At 43.6% G+C, this 27,997-nt stretch overlaps 1 protein-coding gene across 4 annotated transcripts; it reads right to left on the bottom strand.

Moving 5' to 3' along the window:
• Positions 1-20: 20 nt before the first annotated feature.
• Positions 21-27,997, bottom strand: LOC144726831 (rho GTPase-activating protein 29-like). 4 transcript variants are annotated; one of them, XM_078605782.1, is made up of 23 exons: positions 27,898-27,997; positions 27,134-27,274; positions 26,344-26,500; positions 25,703-25,852; positions 24,104-24,188; positions 23,396-23,465; positions 22,348-22,423; positions 21,655-21,780; positions 20,675-20,739; positions 18,782-18,892; positions 17,638-17,718; positions 16,687-16,833; positions 14,265-14,402; positions 13,354-13,505; positions 12,204-12,355; positions 11,824-11,976; positions 11,100-11,195; positions 7,821-7,987; positions 6,801-6,989; positions 5,294-5,431; positions 4,710-4,954; positions 3,509-4,110; positions 21-2,795 (listed from the first exon to the last, which is right to left on the bottom strand). In XM_078605782.1, the coding sequence occupies exons 2-23, from the start codon at positions 27,251-27,253 to the stop codon at positions 2,179-2,181; spliced, it is 3,837 nt and encodes a 1,278-aa protein (XP_078461908.1). In that variant the 5' UTR covers positions 27,254-27,274; positions 27,898-27,997; the 3' UTR covers positions 21-2,178. The 4 variants fall into 4 exon arrangements, with proteins under 4 accessions (XP_078461908.1, XP_078461910.1, XP_078461909.1 ...); XM_078605784.1 differs by having other exon boundaries at positions 11,872-11,976; XM_078605783.1 differs by having other exon boundaries at positions 27,861-27,948.

Raw genomic sequence — 27,997 nt, 5'->3', positions numbered from 1 at the left:
GTAACGCCAACATAGCCACAAAGAAGTCAAAAACATTTTATTGATGCTAAAGAAAGTGTATCATTGCTGTTCCAGACATAACGTATACACTGAACAAATTGTGATATAACAATCCAATTTCCCTTGTATAAAGTCAAGAGCAATACAGTACTCTGCAAATTCCATTACAAAAAATCATAAATTGCCATGCCCGATATGTTCATAACCTACAGCCGTTGTCATTAAATTGTAATACAAAATCAATTATGAGAACTGTAGATACGAGTTATCTTAGTGGTATTTAGATTCGTTATCTTACCATTTTAACAGTCATATAAATGTCAATATACCACAACATTTAGATAATCAAGTTCCTGTATATATAATTAGATGTTACAATGACATTTAATACCTGCTGTAATATGTTCAATAAATGGAGACACCTGAATGACTGTCGGCTCTTCTGTGACCACACACACTGATTAAGTACGACTTGTAGCTCCCACATGTATCAGCAACAGGTAAAACAAATCATATTGAATGAACACGACTGCACAAGGTCCCCCCCCCTCCGGTCTGCTTGCAGCGCAGCTCAATCGCACAAATCAACCGATTCAGAGTAATGCCGCGCCTCATTACAGCCGAGCGCGAGTTAAAGGTAATATAAAATATAAGGGTACAGTCCTGGAATCGTCCACTCCCGCCAGTTGGCCACAGGGCCTCTACTCGAGGGAGCTCTAGAGGGTCCCTGGTCTACTCTTCCATGCTCACTAGATGTGGTGGAAGAGGTGGGCAAACCCACGGTTAACCCCAGCACACGTGAACCTGCCGATCGCCTTAACGGTGGTGAATCCATCCACTGCTGGGTGGGCAGAGGCAGTGGGGTGGTTTAAGAGACTCTGCCCCATTGTTTCAACTGCCGTGCCGGGAGATAGAATCCAACTGGCGACGTGTAGATTGCTGGCCCAGTGTGCCGACCATAACACCCTGACAGCTCTATAAAACGTATGCTTGTAAACATATAAATACAAACAGGATCATGGTAATTGGCACCAAAGGTGTGGCATTAATCATGACAAGGCGTTTTGACAGTACCGAAGTACCATGTTGATCTAGGCCATTAACACTTGGAATTATATTTATTCAAATAAATAGCCTGCATCCTCTTTGCAGTGCATAAACAGTTTCATCAAGAATAAACAGAATCTTTCGTATAATTTGCTTCTCGTTTCTGCAGAATTAAAAAACCCAAAACAAACAATGTCCTAACCTGCTAAAGGCAAGGTGACCTTGTTAAAACCAAACGGGAAGCCCATCGGCCAACAAACTATACGTCTTGCGATTACGGTATGCTGAAGCAGCACATACGTTTCAGCGCATGTTATTGTTGTAACAGGAACATTTGTTAAACATTTCTCGCAGGCAGTGGATTCAGTAAGGCAAACGATGACCTCGAGTGAAAGACGTCTTGTGTGATGCATCACACGCAGCCCAAACAGATCGGTACCACTACCAATGCAGTGGCACGACATGGCGCTAGCCATACGACTTCATGTGAAGGCATTCATCTTGAAAGACAAGGTGAGATTGAATGCACTCCAACAGAATTTTGAATATACAATACGAACACATTTTAAAGTACATTTGAAACAATTATTAACACTCAAGTTGTACATACATGCTGCATGCAATGGCTAGAGTGACATGCGGTACTTTAACAGCGAGTATAAATGCATTTCAACTTTCCATTGCTGATTTTAATATTTTTACACAGCATGCATGCAATCCCTGAAGCAGGCACAGTTGAGTATACGCAATGTATGTATAACTTCTTCCGCACGGTACGTAGCCAACTGCGCTAATCGGAGGTGCAAAAATGTGTTGAGGACCTTAGTAACATGCTTGAGTTGTCTCGCCTAGGTCGCTAAAGATTAACATCAGAATCCACTTGGTGCTAGGCTTACCACCTTCTCCACTGCTGACAAAACTCGGACATTGTTCTATCAGTCTAGGTCGATAAAAAAAATGTTCAGCCTCCTGTAATAAAGTCTAATACAAGACCGTACCACCAACATATCTTGGTATAAATACATTTCTGACACCAGAACAAAAACACTTTCAAATTTTAATGTAGAGCAACAGACGTGTGGTCGAGTGGGTACAAGGCAATTACTCGGCAAATTTGAAACCACATCAGCCTCATACAAATTCCGGTTGCCGATCCTCATCAGCTTGCAGCTCAGGTTTTCCCAGTGGCAGAGACAGCAACACGCTGGTGTCAAATTTCTTGAGCCGACTCGCGTTACTATTATTCAAGTTGTCATTTAGGCATGGGGAAATAGCAGTGGGCGGTGGATGACATTTGGAAGAAATACTTAACTGAGAAGCGTTGGTTGAAAACACGGTACTGTTGGTCAGGCTCGATGGCTGGAAAAACATTTCCTGTGGCATGCAGTGTGAACGGGTCGGCTGTGTCTCTTCGTGCGGTCGCCCGTGACTATTTTCGTGAACGATTAAGTAATTCTTTCCCACACAGCATTTTTGTTCATCAGACACAGACGCCGTCACAGGTTGATTCTTGCTGCTTCTGAACACGGTTTCCCTGTCTGGACCGCGAGAGTCCGGAAGCCATGCATGAGAGTGCTCCATTCGCGGTGCGTAATCTGCGCTGGTCACTCCTGCTGCTGCGGGGATGACATCGCGCAGTTTTGTGGGCCTACTGTGAGGCCTCACTGGAGGTCTCCTGCGTGGGACAGCACTGCCTGTACCCCTGATGAGCCTTGGAAATTCCTTAAAATCCACTGCAACAGTGTTCCCTGTGAAAAAATATACAATGTGCTATGTCAAATACCTGTATATGAGGGTCAGTGGATAACACATTCATGAAGCTCCCTCTGCATGGGGTTTCATCACCTGGCTATAGGGAATGGCAGTCCAAAAAGTGGATTAATTTCGATCTGTACAGGGATTCAGTGCTATTCCCCTTGCACGCATGGATTTTTCTCTTGGTCTCCGATTTCCTCTAATATAAGAGCACAGAACTTGAGCAATAGTTGCCCCCGGTACTGGATGTTTCCCCCACTTGTCTATGGATTACCGCACCTCCGCACATTTTTATCTGCAAATTGCATGAATGCCACTATATCCAAATAAAACATTATTAACACTCTATGATGCGTGTGCTGATTATATTAAACAATTATACATTACTTTAAAAACAAACACTTTTAATTAAATAATTACTTTTATTCTTCAGAATCAGAATCTTTATTTATATTGGAGGAATCTGTTGAGCTATGAGCCTCTTTTTCAGATGCCCAGTATTTTCACAGATGTCCAGTATTTTTGGTCGATATGACCATTATAAACTCTGAAACTCCTACCCTCACAGTGTTTCCAATGATTGAAAACTGAAGTTTTGAGATATGTTCACTGCTTACCATTCGTGGATCCATGCTGCTCATAGCCTATGGCTTCACGCGAAGACCAGACCTCATCTCAGTTACTCTCAATGGTAGAAAATTCTCACCAGTATTTTTGGCGTCCACACTTGCAGTCACAGCCCCTGGCACCGTGGTACTGTTAGATGTCAGCTGATCTGATCCTGCCATCACAAAGCAGAATGGGTCATGACCCTCCTCTTGAGAAGAGCTTTGTGAGGAGCAGTATTGAGATTGCCCAGTATTCTCTGCACAAGGGCGCTCACGCAGGTCCCATGCCAGACCCGCTGCTGCACACAGCCTTGGCAGGCAGCTGCACTCAGCAACACATTCAGCTCTACACCCCAACACTTCGGAGCACTTGGCATGCTCCACGTTCACACAAGGTGGCATGTCATTATTCCCAGCAGCACTCTTCAAAGTTTTGTCAAATTTCACAGGATTGGCAGCACTAGGTTCCTCTCTGACATACGGGCCACAGTCATCGGTGGAAACTACAGAACTAGTTTCACTGAAGAGCTTCTTGTGCCAAAATATTAACATTTCCACCACATGTGACTGGATGGGATAATCTACAAGCGAGCACAGATCAGAGGAGCCCTTCATCGAGCATGGGCGCAGTAACGTTGGTCCAAACACGATTCCAAGATTGCGGAAAGACATCTTGTTCTCTTCTTCTCTGTCTGTCACCCTGTAGAATAAAACAACGTTAGAAATTACCTGCATTAATTCAGCACGACAAATGTTTGGCATTCCAAATATCCTAAAATGTTCTATCATTGGAGGACAAGCTCCGAGTGTGGCATGAAACACATAGTGGCTCAGCAGTAGGGTGAGTGGCTGACAATCGGAATTTTGCGAGTTCAAATCCTGGTTGAGGGTTTACTCAGTCCATCCCTCCCTCCCGGGATAATAGAAATGAGCACCACTTCGACTTCAACACGTAGCTTTAATTTTAGGAAAGTATCTAACATTATTTACACGCAAACTATATCATTTGCAAAGGCCGGGGGATGTTAATCTTCTGAACCGCACAGAAGTCTCAATATCGGTTTAAAAATGAACGACAGGGTACATCATAAACAACAATCTCCATTGACTCAGCCTGGACATGTGACCGCACCTCCAGATGCTTTACACGAGAGGTGACCGGAACACGAGGGTTACATTTGGAGGTTGAGGGCAGAGGAAGCATCAATGCCATTGTGGCTGAAGCAATGTCCCCTATGTATTATTATTATAAGACATAAACATAGTATGTATTCAATGTGTGGTCCAAAGCAGCAGAACCTGTGCAGGTGTTGAATGATGTAGGACAGGGTGTTGTAGTGAGGCGAGGGGAGTTGCTTCAGCAGATCCTGAAGTTGAGAGAGAATCCGGCCCAGCTCGGTGTGCTGGAATGAAGGGGCCATGTGGCAGAGTTCCGGAGTCTCAAGGCCACTCGGGGGGAAGGCCTGATCACCCAGTAGCAAACTCTCCCTGGCCAAATCCAGAAACGCTCCGTACAATTGAAATGGCACAATGGGCTCCGGCATCTGTCACACATATTTGCACAGGCACACATGTACAAAGCCATGACATACATACATACATGACATGGCATAGATCACTATATTAAACCATTACACCCCTCCTAATGGTCACCGGCACATTGTACTGTGCTCGTGTTTTGTTGAAATAAAAAAAAAACATTACTCTGCTTGGCACAACAATCTCATCTCAGATGTCAGAGGACTTCATTGTCCACTGTAAGCGAGACAAAAGACACAAAGTATTTTTATGGTTATACACTCCACAGTATTATTAACCAGGGTGGCCTGCCGGTATCAAACTGTGAACCCCTGCACTGTCCCAGACCGAAGTGGAACACTCACCCGACGCAGGAAGTGCTTCAGGACGTTACTGATTACGTGCACCGGCTGCTCAGAGAGCTCCACAAGCTCGCGGCCATTCTCAAACGCAGCACAAAGCCGGTCCACCTGGGTCTTGAGCCCATTCACGCGGTACAGGCCCTGCGGAAGATCACAAACAGGAATAACTCAATTGGTATTACACACAGCGGTCATGTCGCCCTACTAGGAGACTCGTGTCTACTTGCAGGCCAGCACCACACAGCTGCCACTGGCGGTGTTCTTTTGAAGAGGTTGAGATGAGATGCAATGCTTAATGTGTGTAAAGCGTTGAGATGCCTCTGTGTGAAGGTATTCTATCACACAATATAATAATTAATATGAACGCTCCAACCAATGTGACAGCTCTCCAACAATATTAAATTGGCGGGAAACTCTGGGTTAAACACAATATAATAACTAGGTTGTTAAAATGTGTTTCTTTAAATTACTGGTAACCACAAAGAAAACCAGTAAATAACAGTTACTGTTATTTACTGTTACTGTTTTTATGCACATACATATATGTCTCCAGCAATAAACACAACATGTGTTATCGCTGAGAAATGAAATCACTTTGACCTTTGAGAGTTTGACTGAAGATGAGCAGTGATTTAGAGCTGGCAAACAGCAGGAAATATCCTCAAAGCCAAGCCTTCTCTACAGAAGCCTGACATAATCTTGATTTGAATTTGGAGCTTTCGTGACTATAGGAATTGCTTTCCCACCTGATGACGGATGCTTGTGTTGTGCCCGAAACGTCGTGATTTATTTTTTATTTTATTTTATACCTACGTGACTTTACCAAAAGAATCAAAGAGTATAAAGCTTGACATTAATTCATAAGCATGGTATTTTTATCTATCCGTTGAGGAAGTGCTGTACAGCTAAACCCTGGCTATCCGAACTAATAGGAGGAGCCCTGTTCCGGTGAGCTTAAGTTCAGCTTGCCACAACACCAATCAAAATTAATAGAATAAATCACTAATAACCCTGTGTACCATAACCGGCATTACAAACACATCAAACATGAATTAATAAGAATGTTTAAACATTTACTCTATCCTAACGACCAGATAAGCTGCACATGAAAGACAAAAAAACTACCGTGCTGCACTCAGTGGATATGCACAGAATCAGAATCCTTTATCAAATTGTTTATTTAGACTGAGAGGAATCCGCTGAGCGATCAAAGCTCTTGATTCACAGATGTCCAGTCGGGGCAAGTCAGTACTCATGGTGGAGGTGCATCGATGTCCTTGGAACAATATAAGCAAAGCAGTCAATGTCCAGCAGAGGAGAAGAAAGCTAAAGATAAGATTAGAGAATAGGCATTTACAGGGTATGCAGCTACGAAGCATGCTGCCACCTGCCATGCCCTGTGAACACTGCAGCAATGTGCTCGGAATGCTGTCAGGAACCATTATATCGTCTCGCTGGTAACTGGGTCGGCTAAAAATGTAAACCTGGCTAGTCAGGGGGCTTGCCGTACCTTGACACAAAGGGCTCTCCTCTCCATCTCGGCGACGCACGTGCGCACTACAATGGGTATTCCGTGGGGCTCAGAGCGCGTCACAGCCAGCAGCTCCTCCCCAAACACGGCGGCTCGCACGCCAAGTCTTTGCCGCCCACACCGGATCAACAGCGTCTGCAGACACTTCCGGTGGCACACGAGGAAGCACTGCGACCACAACCAGGGCACAGGAGACACGGGGGTGTTAATTCCTCGTGCGTTGTTAAAAAAAACACACGAACCAATCAAAGTCCAAGTCCATTTGCACTATCCACACTTTTCCAATTATCAAGATCTAAAGTTGTTGATGCCATCACACCTCATTGCCAACACATAGTTTTCACTATCGTTTTTTGTATTGTTTGTGGTTGTAACTTCTGGATATCTGTAAAAATTTGCTTCATAGCTCATTGGATACCTCCAGGATAAATAAAAGATTCTGACATGCTACCCTCTGCCAGATCCCACAGCTTCTGCACAGTCGGGACACATGCCCTCCAATGTCCGCACTGTCTCCACCAACATTTGCTCTTAGGTCTTCTCTTCCCTCTTGATCATTGAACTTGTGGAGAACACTCCAGTAGAATTCTAAAAAGTACTTGGTCTATTTTTCCCACCTGTGAGTGTGTGTGTGTATATATGTATGTGTGGTCGCACAGTGGTTAGTGATTTCGATTCCCCCTCATGGCCAACACCAGTAATAATTTTCTGAACCGGTCCTGGGCCTCCCCTAGGTCGAAACAGCTTCAATCGAGCACCTGGCACGGTGTGTCAAAATTGCCACTACAGAGACAAAGGCACCCACCACCTCGTGTACTGCGCCGGCCTTCATAGGTGCTCGCTAACAGCACTTGCCTCAACAGTCTGTGCAGGCTATACGGGAGATCTTCATATATGTGTCATTACGTATGTGGCAAGTGACACCCTGCACAACCTTGCGAATGAGTTGTTCCATCTCAAGGGATTTTACATGTGTAAAACTAATTGTCGAGGTCTCACCTCCTCACACTCTGCCCCCTGAAAGTAGATATAGGCATCACACTCGCGGCAACGTGAGAGGGCACGTAGCCGGCGTAGACGATGTGTCCGAGCAGCTACTGATAGGTCGGTCTTCTTGAAAGGTCCGGAAACAACTGCAGGCATGCTGGTTGAAAGGGGATTCAAATCTGTAAAAGAAAGAACAAACCATGTAACATTATTGCGTTAGAATAGTTTCCTTTGCATTACAGGTTCTTACTTGAACAAACCGGTCATAGCAGTCACCAGAGGTGTGGACTCGAGTCATGTGACTTGGACTCGAGTCAGACTCGAGTCATGAATTTGATGACTTGCGACTCGACTTGGACTTGCATAACAATGACTTTGTCCCACCTCTAAGATGTGGACTCGAGTCATGTGACTTGGACTCGAGTCAGACTCGAGTCATGAATTTGATGACTTGCGACTCGACTTGGACTTGCATAACAATGACTTTGTCCCACCTCTGGCAGTCACTGGTTTGCCACACATACAGAAAGCTCAAGCAGCAAAATAATTGTTTACCTTTTTAACTGAGAAACGAAGGCAGCTGCCACAGTGCTGCAATGGCTTCTTGGTTCTTTCGGTAAAGTCACGTAGAAGGGAAGTAATAAAATAATAAAAATAAAACATAATAAAATGAAATAATTCTCACGACGTTTCGGCTACAACGCAAGCAGCCGTCTTCAGGTGAAGAATTCTTCAAGAAGATGAATCCCTGCAGTCACGAAAGCTTTAAATCGAAATTCAGTGCTGCGATGGTCTCGTGCAGTTAGACCCTTGGTCCTTTCGTTAGTCACGTAGGTGGAAATAAAAAATGATAAAAAATCAAAATAAAATATAATAGTATATATTGACTTTATAGCAGTCTCTACTAACTCTACAGTAGTATATACTAACTATAGTAGTATCTACCAACTCTATAGTAGTATGTACTGACTCAATAGCAGTCTCTACTAACTCTACAGTAGTATATACCGACTATAGTAGTATCGACTAGAGGAGTAATGGATGACGTGGCGTCATGAGCGCTGTGAGGTGTATTGACGTCACGTCATGAGCACCGCAAGGAGATATCGAGAAGAACGAGGGCGGGTCTGTGAAAGGGGGAGGAGCCGCCCAAGGGGACTTAAGGGGGACCTCGTGACTAAAGCGGGGTCGTTTTGGGAACCGGGACCAAGAGCGGCTGAAGGATATCTCTCCCCCGTCCGAGTTCGACGAGTGGGAGAGCCGAAGAGATAGCCGAGGGCAGGGCTCGTAGAATCTGTGAGAGCCGGCTAAGAGTTAGAGGGGTTGCTCTTCTCGGTCGGGCGGTGTTGGCTGAACCCCCGTCCCAACTCGAGTGAGAGAACCCAAGGGGATAGCCGAGGCTAGAAATAAGAGTAGAGCCTGGGGTCCACACGAAAAACCCCGTGTAGCAGACACCTACCTCTGTTGTAAGTGTACTTTCCCTGTCATAATAAACTGCCGTAAGCCCCTACAAGAAGATCTGTTTCGCGTCCATCGTCACCACACAACAATAGTATATATCGACTCTATAGCAGTATCTACTAACTTCACAGAGTGCCGTGGTGAGGCCTAGTCCCACGAAGTGTCGCCGGCCTCGGCAAGATGGCCCAGCCGGCTGAGGTGGCACCTTGGCCAGCTGGGGCTGGGCTGCAACCCCCCCCCCCCCACCATCCCCCCACCCGCCCTACAGTAGTATCTACGTCGTATCTACCAACTCTATAGTAATAACTGCACACATTGGGGTGGGTGGGAGAGAAGAGGACATCACACTGTGAAAAAATTACCTCAGCGTTGTCTTTTTTTTAATGCATTTTGATCGCGAATGATAATTTTTCCCCCGTCCCCACCGATCGGGTGTGCGTTGCTAGGGGCAACCACAGGTCAGCAGTTGCTGCGAATGCGCAGATGCGTGCTTTGGCGCCGCCCTCAGCGTAGGAAAATTACAAGAATAAATTGTTAATTTTACTTTTTTTAACTGGATGGATGGGAAAATCTATCCGCGCTTTTTCGTCCCGGGGCTTATTGCGTCGTATCGGTGTACTTTGTTTAAACGTAAACACCACAGTTTGTCAGTTAAAAGCATCACAAGGTACGCGCGCAGACAGACAGAGACACAGACAGACACAGAGACAGACAGACAGGCACAAAATTACGTTTATAAGTAAGATAACGATGGATTTCTAAAAATGTCAGCAATGTTATGACTTAAATCACTCTTTCAACAAATAATGCAGCACCATACAATGGCAAGGTGTATCTTATGAAACGGAGACCATTCAAATAATTACAGTTAAAACATATTGTAGTCATGAAAAAAATAGGGCTTACTCGATCCTTAGCGTATTCTGTAAGATGGATGATTCTAGAGGGAAGATGGGCAGATGCGTGCCTTATGTTCCTTCTTTTTCGTTAACTTTTTGGTTTGTTATATTTGTAATGCCCCCACTTCTCTCCCTCAGTTACCATCCCATGCCTGGGTTAGAAAATTAACCTGGTACACCTTAACTAGCTCCTGTTCAAGTAGGAAAGCCTACCCAGACGGCACGTCCCTCTGACATGCTGATGTTACCCGTGTCTTCTGATGTGCCCTCTCATGTGACCGCCGATATTGAATTTGATATCAAATTACAATAGCAACAGACAGCACCTGTTTCAAGTCATATCGACTCAACGGGATACACGTGTGCAACACTGCTGTAGTCATTATGGGAGACAGTGAATGACAAATGAACACAATATCTCTCGACCCTGAGCACATTTCAGCTTAAGTCTTGGCTACATCAACCACAATCCTGAGAGTCAGTCAAGAGAGCCATGAATAACAGTGTTACATATTTCACCTTATTGTCCTTGATAATACTAGTAAACATTCCTCCAAGCAAACACTGCAATGTCGTCAAAGGCAAAGTGATTTCCTGCTCAAATGAGCTCATCTGTTTAAAACCTGAGCAAGTGGTGGCTATTCCTCATGTGGCAGGTACGAGATCTATCCATACGACAGAGAACCGCTACTAACTTCCCTACAAAATAGCAATTATTTTATTGACCCCAGAGAGATACAGAGTCAACCCCCCCTCCCCCAACCAGAATGTGTACTCACAACCTTTGGACTGCTAGCCCCATGCTCTACCAGTGGGCCAAGATGCCTCAGCCCACACATTGCTAATCAAGCCGCATTCCTGTAGAGAAATAGTCCAACGAAGATTGTCAATATGCGTGCTGGGTGAGTGAGTTGCATGGCAGAGCATTCACCTTTGTCATACGAACTGAGGTCCTTATCCTCCAGGTCGTCCAGAGAGGACATGGTGCCCGTTGACGGTGTTCGTGACAACTTGCGTTTAAAGTCCCCTATCCAGACAAGGCAGCACAATATGAAAATGTCAGAGCAATTATCACAGAGAATAATACATGAATAGATTCTACACGTTCATACATATATAATGATAAGAAAGGTCACTTTATTTTATTTGAACTAAAGGCACAATTAACAGTCTGTTCAGATTTAACCTGTCAAAAGCATGCACCATGGTATTTTCTAATTTACATTAAAAGGTTTAAAAACAAATTTTTAAACTATATCTTCAAGTTACTTCACCAATTGTCACTCCAATAGTTTTATTGAACCGAAGAGCCACTGAGTGCAGACTGCAGAATTGTATTATTCTGAGTGGTGTAATGTTCTACATCAGTTAGCATTGTACATTAATGTACATTGCTTTTAGTTTCCAGCAAAGAATGATAGATTAAATAGGAAGATCCTGCTGGCATTTGACCAATTTGTATGGTGTACTTGGAGAATACACACAAGTGTTATAAATTCATTAAAAAAATAGGGGTGAAGAACTTGACCAACATCATATACAATTCCCTTTCTCTGCTGACAAATTCCTGGGAGCCCACATTATTAACCATACTACCAATGACAGACCAAGCTTTACCGACTGTCCCCCTACATTGCTACTATCCTCCAGCTCACCACCATCATCATCGCCACCACCATCGTCACACATGGTCACCACCACACCTGGACTGGTGCAGGGTGAGTCGAGGGAGCTGCTCACAGCGTCGGCACTCTCCGAGTCACTGCTTGAGGAACGGATTTGACTGAGGCTCCAGCACTTCTGGGGACCTGCGACATTCACAAAGCAGATGCACACGTCCCTGAGAACTACTCACTTCACGGTCACAGCATGTAATGTCAGCTCGAAGAGATGGAAAAGCCATAACCATCATAAACAGTATCTATTAACAATCATATTCTACACATTACCATGTTTATGAGTGTACTCAATGCAAAATTAGATTTACACCATATTTAAAAAAGTAATTAACGAGAAAACGTCCATCCATTTTTACCAATCAAGTCAGCGAGCCCAGTGCTGCTGCTGTCCCCGGGTGAGAGCTGAAGGCTGGGCAGCTCCTCCGTCAGGGACGGAGATTGCAGAACCCCCATTGGGACATTCCACTGGCTGCCAATCGACAACTCTTCACTCTTGCTGTGGCCCAACCTAGTAAGCCACACACAGCGAAATAATTATTTGTTTTTTATAGAACGCCCTTCACACCGGGCATCTCAGAGCACTTCATGTGTGATAAGTGACTTACATCACATCTCATCACAACACATTTGAAAAGACACCCCCCCAGTGGCAGCAGTCGCAGTGTAGCACAAGGTGACTCGGCACCTGGCCTGCAAGCGAGCATTGGTCTGTCAGTTGGGGGTGATGATTGCTGCTGTGTGTGTCATCCAAGTTCAGTGATTTTCAGATTTTTTTTATTTGGAAAAATTTCGACCATGACAATCGGTGCACAATGGCCTTCTCATTTAGATTATATCAGGGGACTTTTAACGTCCACTGTGAAGTAGACTGTGACGGTGGATACAATGGGTCAGGCATGGTTAAGCTGGGCGGTGGTAACGCACGCCTGTAATCTAGTACTTCGAAGGTTGGCCAGAAGGCAGTACAGCAAGTTAACTAATTGCCATCTGTTTCCATCTGTATAGGGGTAGAGTGTTACCCCCTCAAGCGAGTGGGTTTCCTCCCACTTGTATAAACACTCGTCATTAATTGGCTGAAAATAACCGAGGCTAAAATCCAATGCAGCGGCAGGATCCTCCTGAAAAAGAGTCCCTCAACTCAGTGTGGCTCTCCTGGACGAATAAATACATTTTCAAAAGTCGTTAGCACGGGAATTGATGGTTCATATCAACTGGCGGATGAACCCCTGAAAAAACATTTCTACTTTGTGGAAAAAGTTAATGGTGGTGGTGGTGGAAACCCTCTAGAGCTCCCTCTCGTGGTTGCCCTGCTGCCAGCAGTGGCATCAGCGAGCAACAGTGGGACTGGACATTTACCGTTTCACTGAGAAACGAGGGAAATTGAAACACGCAGTTATCAGTTCCTAACTTTTGCAACCGGTAATCCATTCTGAGAACGGTCACCGGTTTACCGTCAAGGTTTATCAACCCGAGTAGGGAATGAGATGACGCAAGGAGCGTACGCACGTTTTTCTGGGCGCGTGTCCAAGGGCGCCATGCACACTCTGCATGTAGACGACGTACATGTGACCAGGGCGATACGCGCGCGTCTCTCCACACGCAGAGGCTGGCAGCAGAGGGTCCCTGCTGTACACCACCTCCAGATACCTCACCACCACCTGCGTCGGCATACGCGCAAGTACGGAAATCCCTCGCCAACTGCGGGGGTTACATTCCTGAAAACCGCCATGGTTGGCAAAACTGCGGTTGGCAATACTAGTTTTATATTATTAAAAAAATAGAGAATGCCTCTCATTCAAAGTATATGTGGCCTCCTGATCCATGCTAGCCTCTATAATTATCCATGGTACCCTGTGGCATCAAATGATTTATACAACAAAATAAAAACCCACCATCATGACTGCCGCTGTGAAGTCCACAGGCAGTGGTGGGGGTCCCCCACGTTACCAGGGCCGCCCATAGGGGGGTGCAGGCCCGGGGTACATCCCACTGTGGGCCCCCTGACATCTTCAAACTATCTCCTGGCTTGTCATGATGTGATGGCAGTACAGTAAGTCGATTCATTTCCATCTGTATTCCATCTGTACGTGAATTGAGTGTTACCACCCCTCGCACGTGTGAATTTTCTCTGGGTACTGCGGTTCCCTGCTATGTATCAACACTCATTAATGGAGCTGGCCAAAATCTGATGTATTTAATATTTAGTAAAGTTTTACTGCAAGACATGAGGTTGCACTCATGTAGTGCAGAGCTTAGGAAGTGAGGATGTGAGGTTGGTGAGGTACAATGGAGGCGAGGTTGGTGGAGGTGAGGTTGGTGGAGGAAAATCTGGCGGTGAGGCAAGCGAGGTGTGATTGGCTGAAGGGAAATTGAATGATGGTGCCAGCTTTCTGTATTTGAAACGTGTCTGTCCACACCTCTTGTAGAGCAGCATCGGCCTTCTGCAACAGCTGGTTGAGTACAGCCAGGAGCCGCCCTTTGAGAGTCACCAGATTATCACGCTGATGCCAGGCTTCAGCCGCATTAGTACGGCACAGCACCTCCGCCTCCAACAGCTGCAAATCAATCCATGCTATTATTGTAGTGTCCTTTCAGTGCATGGCCACAAAGCAGTACATCAGCTGAACTCTACTACAAAGTAGTTGGGTAGCCATGTGATCAGTGATCCCATAGGAAGCAAGCAACTAACAAAGTGTGCATTTCAAATGTATACATTACTATTCTCAATGCAACCTATATAAATATGCAAGAAACACACCTTCACTTAAAAGATAAAAGTATTTTTAAACATCCCATCACCCTTCTGGGATTGGGCAAAAAAATCCCATTAGAATCGGTTGTGCTTTGCCGCACTAATAGAAATGTCTCCGAATAGCACAGTAGGCTATGTTAAGTGAAAAATAAGTTCAACATACATACAGGCAGTCCCTGGGTTATGGAAGGGTTAGGTTCCTGGGAATGATCCTTAACCGGGATTTTCCATGTTGGAAACTGAACAATTTCCCCCCAAAATAAACGACAAAATCCCATAGCCGGAAATAGTTGTGCCTCCCCTACCATTTTCTCTCAGTACCACATCGCACTGTCGTCCGTTTTCTATCACTACCTGTATCGTATCGCTATACCGACGCTCTGCACTCGCTACTGATTCTTTCATTTCATCGAATATCTACCCGAACACTACCTATTATTAAACTAATGTAACATCTACTGTATTAAATTGTTTATGAATACCAAGAAACATTTTTACGTTGTTAATAGAAAGCAGTCACTTCCAAACGTTTGTTTACCGTGAATTAGGCTAGGCCTAAACTTCACACAAACACATACAAGACAAAGACCCCTCGCATAGCCTGTAACAGACTGTTGGGTCAAGTGCTGTTAACGAGCACATATGAAGGCCGGCACAGCACACGAGGGGGTTGGGGTGGCCAACACCACGCCCGACTGCCTTTGTCTCCCTTGTGGAGATTTTTACACATCGCACCAGGTACTCATTTGAAGCCGAGTAGACCTAGGGGAGGCCCCGGACCGGTTTAGGTAATCTTTAGTGGCGTTCGCCGTGAGCGGGAGTCGAATCCGGGTCGCCAGGTTCGTAGCGCAGTGCGCTAATCACTCTACTATCACTCCCCATACACACATACCAAATACCCGCCCATGCGCCATTAAGTCACGGTGACATAACCTTGGCGCCTGTACCAGGTCAGGGTCACATACATACACAGTACGTCCAGTAAATAACTCATGAAATAAACTTAAAATGAATAAAACTAGCAATAGAAAGATGTGAAAAAAAGATAGTTCTAAGCATAGAAAAGAAACAATTAATCCTCATGAAGCTCGGGCTCGGTAAAGGCGACGTTTTCATGGGGCGAGGCATATTCATCCGCAACCTCACCGCGCTGCACTATTTATGCTTGCGTAACTATCGCAAACATTTCCGCATATTGATATTTTTTTTTTACATTATTTATTGGAAAATTTCTGTAAAGTCGGATTTCCATAAGCCGGGTCTTCTATACCCCGGGGGCTGCCTGCACATACATTGTTTAACTTATGAACTTAGATAGGAAGGCAGTTGCCACAGTGGTATAATAGAGCAAATGTTTTAAAGCAGGAAATTTCAGGGCTCTTAACTGGGAAATGAGGGCAAATGTACCACATGGTAACTTAGGCTGCCGTGCTGTTTGTACATTCTCACACACTAATATCAGCCCATTCGTTCCCGACTTTTGGAACCGGTAAGAGATTCTGAAAGCGGTTACTGGTTGTTGTTGAACAACCCCAAGGGGTTGTGATGCGGGGCAAAGGTAGCACACGTTCGCCGCTTGTTGCAGAGGTTCATGGTTAGACTCGGGCAGGCCGCTCTAGTTAATACTTTTTAAGTACTTTTTAAGTATTAACCATAATGATAAACATCGTCTGCTTCACAGTGGACGTTAAAAGATCACCAAATGTATTTGAATCAAGTAGGCCACTGTGTGCCGCCTTCATTGCACAAATTTGCAGAGTTCAAAATATTAGCCTCAAATTATTCATTTGGGATTGTATACAGCAGTCATAGCCCCCTGCAGGCAAATGTTCACTTGGTGCCGAGTCAAATTGTGTCACACAGGGACAGCTGCCCATGAAGATGCCTTTTAAAATGGTTTAAATAATAATAATTACATTTATATAGTGCTTTTCATCAAGGATCTCAAAGCACTGTACAGGACACAGCAGCATGATGTGATGCAAGTAATTTTTTTTTGTGTGCAGCGCTCAAAGACGCCCATCATGAAGGGTGCTCTTATCAAAACCAATCATTCCATAAACCCAATTAAACAATGCGATCCTGACCTTACGCTGGGCCTCCTCGTGCACATGCTGTCTCTTGTCTGTGGTCTTGAGACTGTTTCCCGGGTTCCCTGTAGAGACCAGCGCCAGATCCTCCTCCCTCTGCGCACGCTGCAGCTCAGCTATACGCAGGCAATTCTCGGCATTTCGCTAAGCAGACCCACGAGATGGAAGAATGACAAATTAACACGACACATATCAAGACTCGATGTAGCCAAGAATGGGATGCAAGGATATGATATACACACAACAACACCTCTTGTGAATGAATGCTGGTCCACGTGGTGGTATTATTGTTTACATTTATCACGGGGTTGCCACCTGGGAATTGGCATGACAGGCCTAGGGGCTCTGGGCCTGTGCTCACCAACTCGGCCTGTGCTTGGGAGGAATTTCTTTTTACCAATATCTAGTGGTATTGTGTTGAACTTTATGGTAGTAGATGGCACAGTTTTGATAGAACTAGGCTGACTGAAAATTGTGGTTGGGTTTGGTCAAAGTGGAAATGGTGGCACCCCTATTTATCACAATTACTGAGCATTTTGCCCAAAGGCCTGTCATGCAAAGCAGCCAGCAAATAAGGGCTGTAATAATACACAAATAATAATTTACTCTTTTCTTGCATTGAGCAGTGTCATTAAGAACCTTGTAAAACGAGACAATAACAAGGAGTTCCAAAGTAGAGTGTTCATAATAAAATAATAAAATTTGTTATCACGCCCACTCACCATAATGCAGGTCACAAAACGTATCTTACGGCTTCATCGCTCACTCTGCTCCACCTTGGAATTCCCTCCTCCCATCATAATCTCTTTTCCTACCCTCTCAATTTAAGACGTCAACCCACAACTTTGATAGTTCCAATAAATGTAATGTTGACAGTAGCAGCTTCACATTTTGGGACTTTGGGCTTGTGGTCATGAGCTGTGTTTAAAGAATAATAATACTACTCACGTATTGATCCAAGCCTCTGTGCCACTGCTCATTCATCTCCTTTCTCTTCGTCTTCAGTGTAGCCCGCTGGGCAGCCAGAGGCTAAAAACACAACATACGAAAACACATAATATCATCAGCCATGTCCAATCCACTGCTGGATAAAAACCTCAACAAGCCACAACCTGCCCAAGCTAACTTACACTTCTTAACAGTTTGGATGATGTCAAAAACCTGTGTACATTCTGCAATCCATTTTTACATTTTCTGACTAATGTAATTCCAAGCATGAACAGAAATAACAGTTTGCTGAATAATCTCAAGCACACAGAGGCCTGCATAATACACCCTCACGCAATACATTTACTGATCTTTTAGTTTTCATTTGTTCAAATATTTCAACTGGAATCTCATTTGCAAGGGTGTCCAGGGTATCGACTGACACACATAGCAGACACGTAATGACACATGCACACTCATACACACGTGTACAAACAAATGACACATATATAATAGGATTAGCACAGTTGGCTACGTATAGTGTTAAAGAAGTTCAACATACATACATTTTACATTATAACTTATACAGTACATGCATGTGAAGTGACTATCATCGCGAGTCAAAACACATACCTCAATATGTACATTATTAAATGGTGCACACCAGAACTGAAGAGAGAAATGTCTCGTATAAAAAGTGCAAAACCTGTACTTTATTCTTATTGGTATCAACCCTAATTGTATCTTTACACGTCAACTTCCGCAGCCAATATTACGAGGCATAATTGATTTGAAGTTGAAGAAAAATTCTCTGTAAAATCAAGGAAGTCAGGTTTTGACATTATTCTGACTTCCTGGTATCTAACTTGAAGATGTTTTATGCAGTTTCAATCAAAGAATCCTATCTATTGTGAAATTTGGTTGTGAAAATTGTACTTCAACTTACCAATGGAGGTGAAATAACAATTGGCGCCCAGTTTTAAATGCTCGTACACATGGAAATATGATGCTTGGCTCTGCTGGGTGCTGGAGGGTCTTTCGACACAAATTTGGCCAGAACATTGTGGCTTATCCCAAAAATCTATTATGAATAAACATTGTTTCGCTTATTATTATAATTAGTGCAAAGGAGACACTGCGTGGCTGCCTGTGTGCGTGTTGGAACCTGCAGCAATGTGGATGTGAAGGGTTTCCCAGTGTTTCGAGTTGTATTCTCCGCAGCTTCATTCTCCTTCTTCAACACCTCTGAGAGTACGGGCACCACTGGCATCCACTGCTGCACACAACACAACCACCATCCACTGTGTGGCTCAGATGTAATTGTAAATGCGTAACACTGGCTATTGCAATTGAGTATGTTTGATTTGGCATGGACCTCATTTTCATTTGCAAAAAATGTAAACTATTACGACAATAAAGCCCTCCCATGTCAACAGGAGTGGTTAAAGACAAGCAAAGCCTGGACAGGCTTTGACATTCAGCTTCAAGCTTGCTTCATGTCACAATGTCACATTGTAAGTATTAATTCTTACAATGTGACATTCAGTCCATGTATAGTTGCGTCTTATTAATATGTAAGTTGATTAATGGATACATCACCATGACCCTATTGGGAATGCAATGTTTTGTTGAAGAGTCAGGGTCACCAAGCTCTATCATTGACACAAACATAAGGTCAATATAATCTTTGCATTTTAAATGGTGCTGGCTTAAATGCCTCAGCAACTCAAAGCGCCACCACCAGACACAGCCAATTATTAAAGTTTGTCACGTAAACGGAACATGACAATTCGTTACTAGTATAGCACACCGGAGCATTGGAGAATAAATCCACATTTACAATTTGAGCACGATGTTTCGCCAGTAATTACAACTAGCATCATCAGGCAACAGCCAGATTTGTGGAGAAATGCTCCCGTTTCGTTCTTAGAGGGATAAATGTGATGCCATCACTTGTGAGCCAATCAGGTGTAAAAGCCGGGGGGTAGAAATAAATACATATAAATTACAATGGATTACCATGACCGGTTGGGTTATTCATAATCAACGTACATTATGCATGCACATTGTTCCTGTACGTCCTGCCTTAGGTTGTGTGTATGGAAATCGTAATACCTGTTGTTGTTTGCTCACAGATAATCACCATCGACATATGGTAGTCCGTATAAGGCATATAGTTAACAATGAATTACTTGACGATTCACTTCGTTTTAATTGCTTGGTCAGTTTCAATGCTTGTGCTATTTGATTTGGTTTTGGCATTCAGTGCCCTGTTGATTTTGGCATCATTGTAACCATTCAATTGCAGCGCTTCTTTTACACAAATCTGGCTGTTGCCTGAAGATGCTAGTTGTAATTACTGGATATACTCTCCAACACACTGGTGTGCTATACTAGTAACGAATTGGCATGTTCTGTTAACGTGGCAAACCTTACTAATTGGCTGTGTCGGGTGTTGGCGGGTTTAACGACACATTTACGTGATCTAACCCAAAAACCTTTCATATGGATATTGGTCGCGAAAGCTTACGTGTCAAAGCGCCTTGCATCACTTATCAAACAATTTGAAGAGCACCCCTTGTGGTAGTTATCCTTGTATGGCATAAGGGGACTTGGCACCTGGCCTGTATGAATGCATTCTCCTGTTAATAAGGGGCGATGATTGCTATGTTTAAATCCAATTGAAACCTTTGCAGTTAATTTTTCTAATCTTGGCAAATTTTGACCATGATGCCGACAGACAATGGCCTACTCTTACAATGACCTCACTGCATCTTTCACATCCACTGTATTTTTATGGTAAAAACCAGAGGTGTGGACTCGAGTCATGTGACTTGGACTCGAGTCAGACTCGAGTCATGAATTTGATGACTTGCGACTCGACTTGGACTTGCATAACAATGACTTTGTCCCACCTCTGGTAAAAACACACCACAGTATCAACCGCGATACTACTGAAATAAGTGGCGAATGCGCTACCACTGGGCCATTTCAACACTTCTAGAATGAACACACTTTAAGCCAAATTAGATGTGTATGTGTGCTTGGGCAAAGGTACCTTGTTCATGAATACTGGACTCAATGTCTGGTTCACCATTAACAAGGTATTTGCATGTTCCACTTCTGTGAACAACAGCATTGAAAATACACATGAAGGTGTAATGTTGTGGCTTGTTTAAGCATTGAGCACATGTATAGATGTACAATGATTCACATATATTACATTGTAAAACAGGTGTTTTTGCATTCATGGTAACTGCATGTAAAAAAGGAATAAAAACAGGTACCACATATAGAAAGGTCTAGCGACATAACATTTCAATTGCTTAAATTGAGAATCGAAGGGAGCTGCCATGGAGTCATGGGCAATCACACTGGACTTGCAATCCAGGTCCTCAGTTGAAACAATGGGGCAAATCTCTTAAATGCCCTTGCCTCTGTCAACTCAGCAGTATACATGGGTACACCACAGGCAATGTTTGGGGGAGATAAATCTGGATCAAAGGAAATGAATAAGTCCTGTCATTGGGGCCTACTTTGAAAAACAGGAGGACAACAATACAACTTGGTTAAGATAAATAACAGACTTAATACATGCAGTGACAATAATAGTTACACAGAAGCTTTAGATGTTTCCTGCCAGGTGGCTCAGTGGAAGAGCGAGCGGCTAGAAATTGAAAAGTTGCGAGTTCAAATCCTGGCTGGGGGGTGACACAGCCCACCATCCCTCCAGGGTTGATACAAAAATAGGTACCACTTCGTAGTTGAGTCAACAGTGGTTGTCCAATGGATAGACTCACCCCCGCCATAGGAACATGGGCACTCCACCACTGGCTGAAGGCTGTAAACAGGTGATGAACACTACCTAAATGCTTATTTGAACAGGAAATCACTTTTTTACCACTGATTTAAAAGTCTGAAATACAGAACAAAGTCGGATCTGTATAATTGTGAATATGCTCTGTTCAAAACTGCAATTAGAGCCATGTGCTCGGGTCCCATTGGTCGCGATTCATGCACCCACGGGAAGAACTCTACCGAGGTTGAGTCGGCGTTCCATGTAGGCGAGAAGTCCCTTGCTATACTCAGACCAGGCCTTCAGGTACGACAGGCTGGCCTCCACGGTGCCATCAAGTAGCTCCCGGTCTTGACTCTGCTCAGCTTCTGCAAGACCGCACAAACACAATTTTAACTGTGGTTGTTATATGGCAACAAGGAAACCGGTAACCGTTTTCAGTTGGTTGCCGATTTCAGTGGATTGTTAGTAACGAATGTACTGATTGGCAAGAGCAAAGTACAGAGGACAATGAAATGGGCAACTCAAGAGAGTACTTGGTCTACTCTTCTACACTGACCAGGCATGTTGTGGATACTACATTTTACCCCAACCACACACGATCAGCCAATCAACTGTCGTGTGCTCATTTATACTGCTGGTGGACAGGGAGATTGAAGAAACTTGCACCATAGTTTCAACTGCTGAGCTGGGAGATGGAATTTAACCTGTGATCTCTAGATTGAGTGTCCATTGTGCTCACTATTACATAACTGTGGTTTCCTTATTTTCTCAGTTATAAAGGTAAACATATTTCTCAGTTTATTGCTCAAGACATTGATGTGTGGAAAACCAGTATTACTGCATGCATAAAACCAGTAATACCAGTAATACTGGTTTTATGCAATGTGAGTCATGCAGAAGAGCATATTTTAACAACCCTGATAAGAACCCACCAGCTTTGTAGAAACTTTGAACAGAGGAGGTCCGGTTCTCTGAAGAAACTCCATCAAACAGCAAGTTGTCTACAGACTGAGGAAGCAAAATTTTTAGTCAAATGAACACTGAGTGCATTAAATTTAAACACCCGTAGGACACACTGTAGGTGTATTAACTTAAAACTTTCGTGACTGCAGGAATTCATATTCTTTGATTATTTTGGTAAAGTCACATAAATAGAAAAAGAAATGATAATGAAAAAAATTCATAAAAATAAATTGTTATTTTTTCTATCTACGTGACTTTACCAAAAGAACCAAAGAATAGGTGTATTAACATTCAAATACAAGGGCATGTGGAGCCGAGTATCCAAGGGCACAGGTACATACAACAGATACATATATAGCTTTAGAATGTCTTGTGCACATATACCCATTAACATGCACACAGCTTAATCTGCTTCAGTGTTCTGGTGATAGTTTTGGGGTTTAGATATTTCATTTTTATTTATGTATTCAAATATTTCTGGCTGACTCGAGTCTGGCTGTCAAAAGTGTTACTGTGCAAGCACATTCACCACACATACACGTGCATTTAAAACACACAACCAAACTTGCAATATATTTGGGTAATATATTACATTCTAATTCCAAAATTTACAATGACCCCATTGTAAGGCCAGGTGCATCAGCAGCAGATTGAGTAGCTCTCAATTTGAAGGTTGCAACTTTAATTACAGGTTTAGGGTTGACTCATCCCCTCCTTCCAGGGTCAATAAAATGAGCACCACTTTGTAGGGAAGTCAACCGTGGTTGTCCGATGGATAGACTCCCCCCCACCATAGGAATGTGGAATTTCCACCACTGGCTCAGGGCTATAAACATAAATTGAGCACCAACTCAATCCTCACTTGAGAGCAGGACATCACTGTGACTATAGATACCTAACAACTTACAATAGCTCCAGTTCAATAGACATTTCACAGTTATGCAATGTTTCACAAATTAAGATAATCAGCATGATAACCACACTACCGCTTGGCATCGTCTGCATGGTGGTACTAACCAAGCTGCGGACTTTACGAGCAGAATGTAGAGTTCTCGTGTCGACCTCTCCCATCAGGAACTCAGACATACTGATTAGGACACATGACACACGTTAATCATTTTACACAATAATTATTTCGATTTAAAGCTTTCGTGACTGCAGGGATTCATCTTCTTGGTTCTTTCGGTAAAGTCACGTAGAAGGTAAATAATAAAATAATAAACATAAAACATTATTTCCCTTCTACGTGACTTTACCGAAAGAACCAAGAAGACAATAATTCATGTTATGTATTGGATATGATTGGGTCAAACTAGGATACATCTAACAGAGGATTCTTGCCTATACACATTTAGCAATTCACCAGCATTGGTTCAAGTGAGCAAAGATTTTCACGTATCAGCAAATACAGATTTGCTGATACGTGAAAATATTTTTTAATTTGAATTATTGTGCTTATATACCTGCATAAGTCTCAGGTGCACTACCTATTTACCATCTTAGATTACAAACACATTTATACATTTAGACCATTAACATTACATTAAAAAGTAGTTGTAGAAGATATGCATTGCATGGACACCGAGTTTCTCAGGCATTGAAGCAACACCCCATACATGTAGACCAAGCTTAGCTCTCAAGTGTCTCTTCAATCCTGAACGTGCATGCACCTTAGGCAGAGCTATATTGACGCCTGTGATGACAAGTGAAAAGAGTCCAACTCACACACTGCTGAAGGCCATAGCCAGTCCATCTATCGCCTGCTCAAGCAATCTGTTGGAACGACCGTCTTGCTCATTTGGGCAGTGCCCTGCAAGACACACAGTGCACACGTGACAAACATAAAATAATTATAATACTTCATAACACTTCCCTTTTTGCTTCTTCCCTAACATCTCCTTTCCCAAGCACTTATAATAATGTTGCTTAATTAAACTTTTATCATGCTGTTTGTTGCTGGCCATTTGAAGTTTTGGGCCTTTGGGCTTGTGTTAAGCAACTGCATTTACAAAGACATGTAAAAATATTGAACGCACAGTAGATGAAATTACGTATCATGTTAAACACAGAAATTAATGACAGTAAACCCTTAATATTTGTGGGTTTTAAAATTGGGGTTTAAGGTATTCCTGACACATTAATTGCAGTGCTATTTAAAATTCATGGGGATTGTTTTAAATATGTGTGGCCGTTGCTTGTTACTACCCGACAAGAGCGACTGAGCAGGCGAGTCTCGCTCACTAAGCCAGATGCGTTCGACAAAAATTGCTCCGAAACGAAAATTCGTTAACTGTTGATCGTTTTTCCACGAACTCCCATGTTAAAAGCTGAGCAACGTTTCAGCCCCAAAATGTTCCACTCTTGAACAACATTTTTACGTGAGAAAAACACATGTCAAAAGAAAATAATAAAATGCAACACTTACCACACATAAATAACCACAGTACTTGCAGGTGCCTGGCATTTTTGTTGTTTTAAGGGTAGATGTTTGTGGGTCGAGGGAACAGCAGGGACCATGCAGGACCACCTTGTTCAAATATCCCTCGCCACTGATGTTAGCCGTGACTCGGAATCGAACCAGGGTAGCTGGGTTTATAGCCACAGTGCAGGGATGCGAGATGGAGCGCGACTTCCTATCCTGTACTGTAGTGAGGCATGTTTACCGCACTCTTTACAAGCAAGTGTTTGCCTTTACATTTTTTTAAATCACACTGTATATTTCTTTCTTTATATTTTCACTTTTAAATGTTTACAATCACCATTATTAAAGGCAAGTTAAATAACACAATATTATACAATATATGTATTTATTAATACATATACAATTTACATATTTATGTTTACGCGTAACATGTTTATGCCCCTTAATTATTTTTGCCTGCTTAGCTTTAAGTATTAATATTCGCGTATTTAATATTTGCGCCATTCTCCAGGAACATATCCCCGCAAATAAAGGTTTTACTGTATAAGCTAATCAAAGTTAGTTGTTTCTTATGCTCAAATGACAACGGAGGCCTTTATAATCTGTTCACATCCCTGAGCCAATTGTGGATATGCCACATCCCTATGATGGAGGCAAGTTAATTCACAAAACAACCATTGTTGATGTTTTTAGAGTGGTAATCATTTTGTGGACCCCGAAGGCATGATGGGCCGAGTCAACCCCCAGCCAGGATTTAAATTCGCAATCTTCTGATTGTGAGCCACACGCTCTACAAATGAGTCACCGCGTGGATGGAGAAGCAGATTCAGGTATACAAGGAAGACCGTGTCAGGCACATAGTGCACGGAATGGCGTTTATAAACAGATGCCACTGAGCAGACCTTTCACTGTGGCGATGAGGCTGCCAATGGCTGTGAGCAGCCCCACCGAATGCAGGGCAGGGTATCTCTTGAGCACCGGCTTGAGTACAGACAGTACATCGCCCAGCTGTCTGTAAACTCTCCCACCACCATCAAGACCTGGGCCAACACCTAAGGGGGGTGGTTTAAATCAAATCGAAGGACTTTCAGTAACAATTAAAAATGTTATCAAAACCACTATGTTGTTATGTTTTGCACACAATGCACAACTTTTTTTTTATATATATATAAGAACCAGCAGTGTGTGCCATTAAATATGTATATATTCAAGAATGCATTTGAGAGCGAGTGTGATATTAATAAAAAAAAGCATACCGTATAATGTATAGATTACAAAGTTTGCATACATGCCCTTAAGTGTTTGGACATATCGCTCAACACGTTTAAAGCCTTGCAAAACATCAGAGATAACGGTGAGAGATCAGTTTGGCTTCAGCTTATATTGATTAGTTAAAAAGACAAAATTTAAAGCGTGCAGATTAGAGTGGATGCCAAATGGTGGTGCACAATGCCAGACACGATCAAATGCTTTAAAACCACTATCCTACATGTAGTTATAAAAGCTAGGGTATGACACTGACCAGGTGGGGTGCGAAACTGACCAGGGCAGAGGGCAGCTTGGCGCAGGCGTGCCAGCGTGTCAGAGAGCTGCCTCGCCTCGTGAGTCAGCTGTAGGATCTCCTCGGGCTCCAGGCCGGGCTCGTCCAGCCCGGCGCTGGCTTCGTCAAGAGAGCACATTGAGACGCTCTTGCTCAATCCCTGCTGCCCCAAAGACAAGATCCCCCACATAGAGGGGAAAACCTATTCTCAGAGGGTGGGTGATCAGCACCACGCCTGACCGCCTTTGTCTCCCCAATGCTGATCTTTACGTATGGTACAAAATACTAATTTAAGGGTGCGTCGGCCTACGGAAGGCCCAGAACAGATTCAAATAATCCCCACCCACAGGCTTCAGAGCACTCAAACTAGCCTCATCTCTCTTTATCACGAGCGTCACATCTTGCCAATCTGGGTTTGGTTGACAGCATTCAATAAGAAAACGGAGGGTGATGCAGTCAAGTTTTGAGAGGAGTCAGCTTTTTTAAACTCATCTGCAGCCTGTATACAGTGACGAGAATGTAAAGGATGCAACAGATTTGTAATTGTCAGCAATGGTCAATCCTATGCTGAGTGAAGACCTCCCCAAGCTGCCTCCACCTATCACACTCCTGCGATGTGACAATCCACCCAGCACCCATTGCACGATACCCGGTTAAAGTTACCGGCGAGTACTTGACGAGTTCAATATTCCTCTGTTATCGATCTAGTTCAGCGTGACAACGCATGAAAGCTCTCACTGTTGCCAAGGTACAGCAGTGATAGGCAGGCCCTGTAAAACCAAGAGCCACTGACCACTTCCCGTGACAACGACGTCCCCACAGACAGGTGCAGGCGATGATCAGCGCCGCCAGGACGCCTGGAGCCACGGAGATTTCTGGGGCCGTCATGCTGGGGCAGGGTGTAGGTGTCCATCCCCCACAGCTCCCAAGTGACCTCCACAAAACACCCACAACAACACAGCGCTCACTTAGGCCAACAAAACCATTGGCATATTCATAGATTGTATACATGTTATCCACATTCAGACATAAACACCACACCCATTAATCTTAAAAGTGCATATTTCAATATAAACATTCATATACAGCGCAGTACAGAACACAAAATAATGATTAATTACGGAGAATAGAACAAAATTATAAAATTAATTGATCAGCAACATTAGTTCAAATCAGTACAGGCAGACTGGCAACTTTCAGATGTTTAGAGGCAAGGACCCCTCTGTTAGATAGAGGTCCTCATTCTGCTTAGACAAAAATAAAAGTTAATATGTATTAACTGAGCTTTGAATGAACCCTGTGTTCACCTGGTTCTCAGTGATGACTCTCAGTACTCACCTGGGACTCCGTGCTCACTGCTCACCTGGTACTCTGTGATGGCTGTGTTCACCTGGGACTCCGTGACGGCTCAGAGCTCACCTGGTACTCGGGGCTCACCTGGTGCTCAGTGTTCACCTGGTACTCCGTGACGGCTCAGTGTTCACCTGGTATTAAGTGTTCACCTGGGACTCAGGGCTCACCTGGTGCTCAGTGTTCACCTGGTACTCGGAAGCTCACCTGACGAGTCGGTTCTCACCACGACCCCGTCTGAGTTTGCGCCGCCATTGTCTCAGGGGAGCCGCCCGGTAAATCAATAAAGTTATTGTCAAGCGGCACG

The sequence above is a fragment of the Lampetra planeri genome, chromosome 24 (genome assembly GCF_965212315.1).
Source record: "Lampetra planeri chromosome 24, kcLamPlan1.2.h2, whole genome shotgun sequence".
Lineage (NCBI taxonomy): Eukaryota > Metazoa > Chordata > Hyperoartia > Petromyzontiformes > Petromyzontidae > Lampetra > Lampetra planeri.
Note: the sequence above shows the minus strand (reverse complement) of the source record. Positions and strands in the feature narration are given on the sequence as shown.

Excerpts from the sequence above, each read along its gene's own strand:
- LOC144726831 (XM_078605782.1), bottom strand. The coding sequence starts at position 27,253 with ATGGACACCTACACCCTGCCCCAGCATGACGGCCCCAGAAATCTCCGT. Across the intron at positions 17,719-18,781 it reads TCACATCCACATTGCTGCAG|CCTCTGGCTGCCCAGCGGGC; the intron begins GTTCCAACACGC and ends TTGTGTTTTTAG. Across the intron at positions 5,432-6,800 it reads GGAGAGCCCTTTGTGTCAAG|GGCCTGTACCGCGTGAATGG; the intron begins GTACGGCAAGCC and ends GATCTTCCGCAG.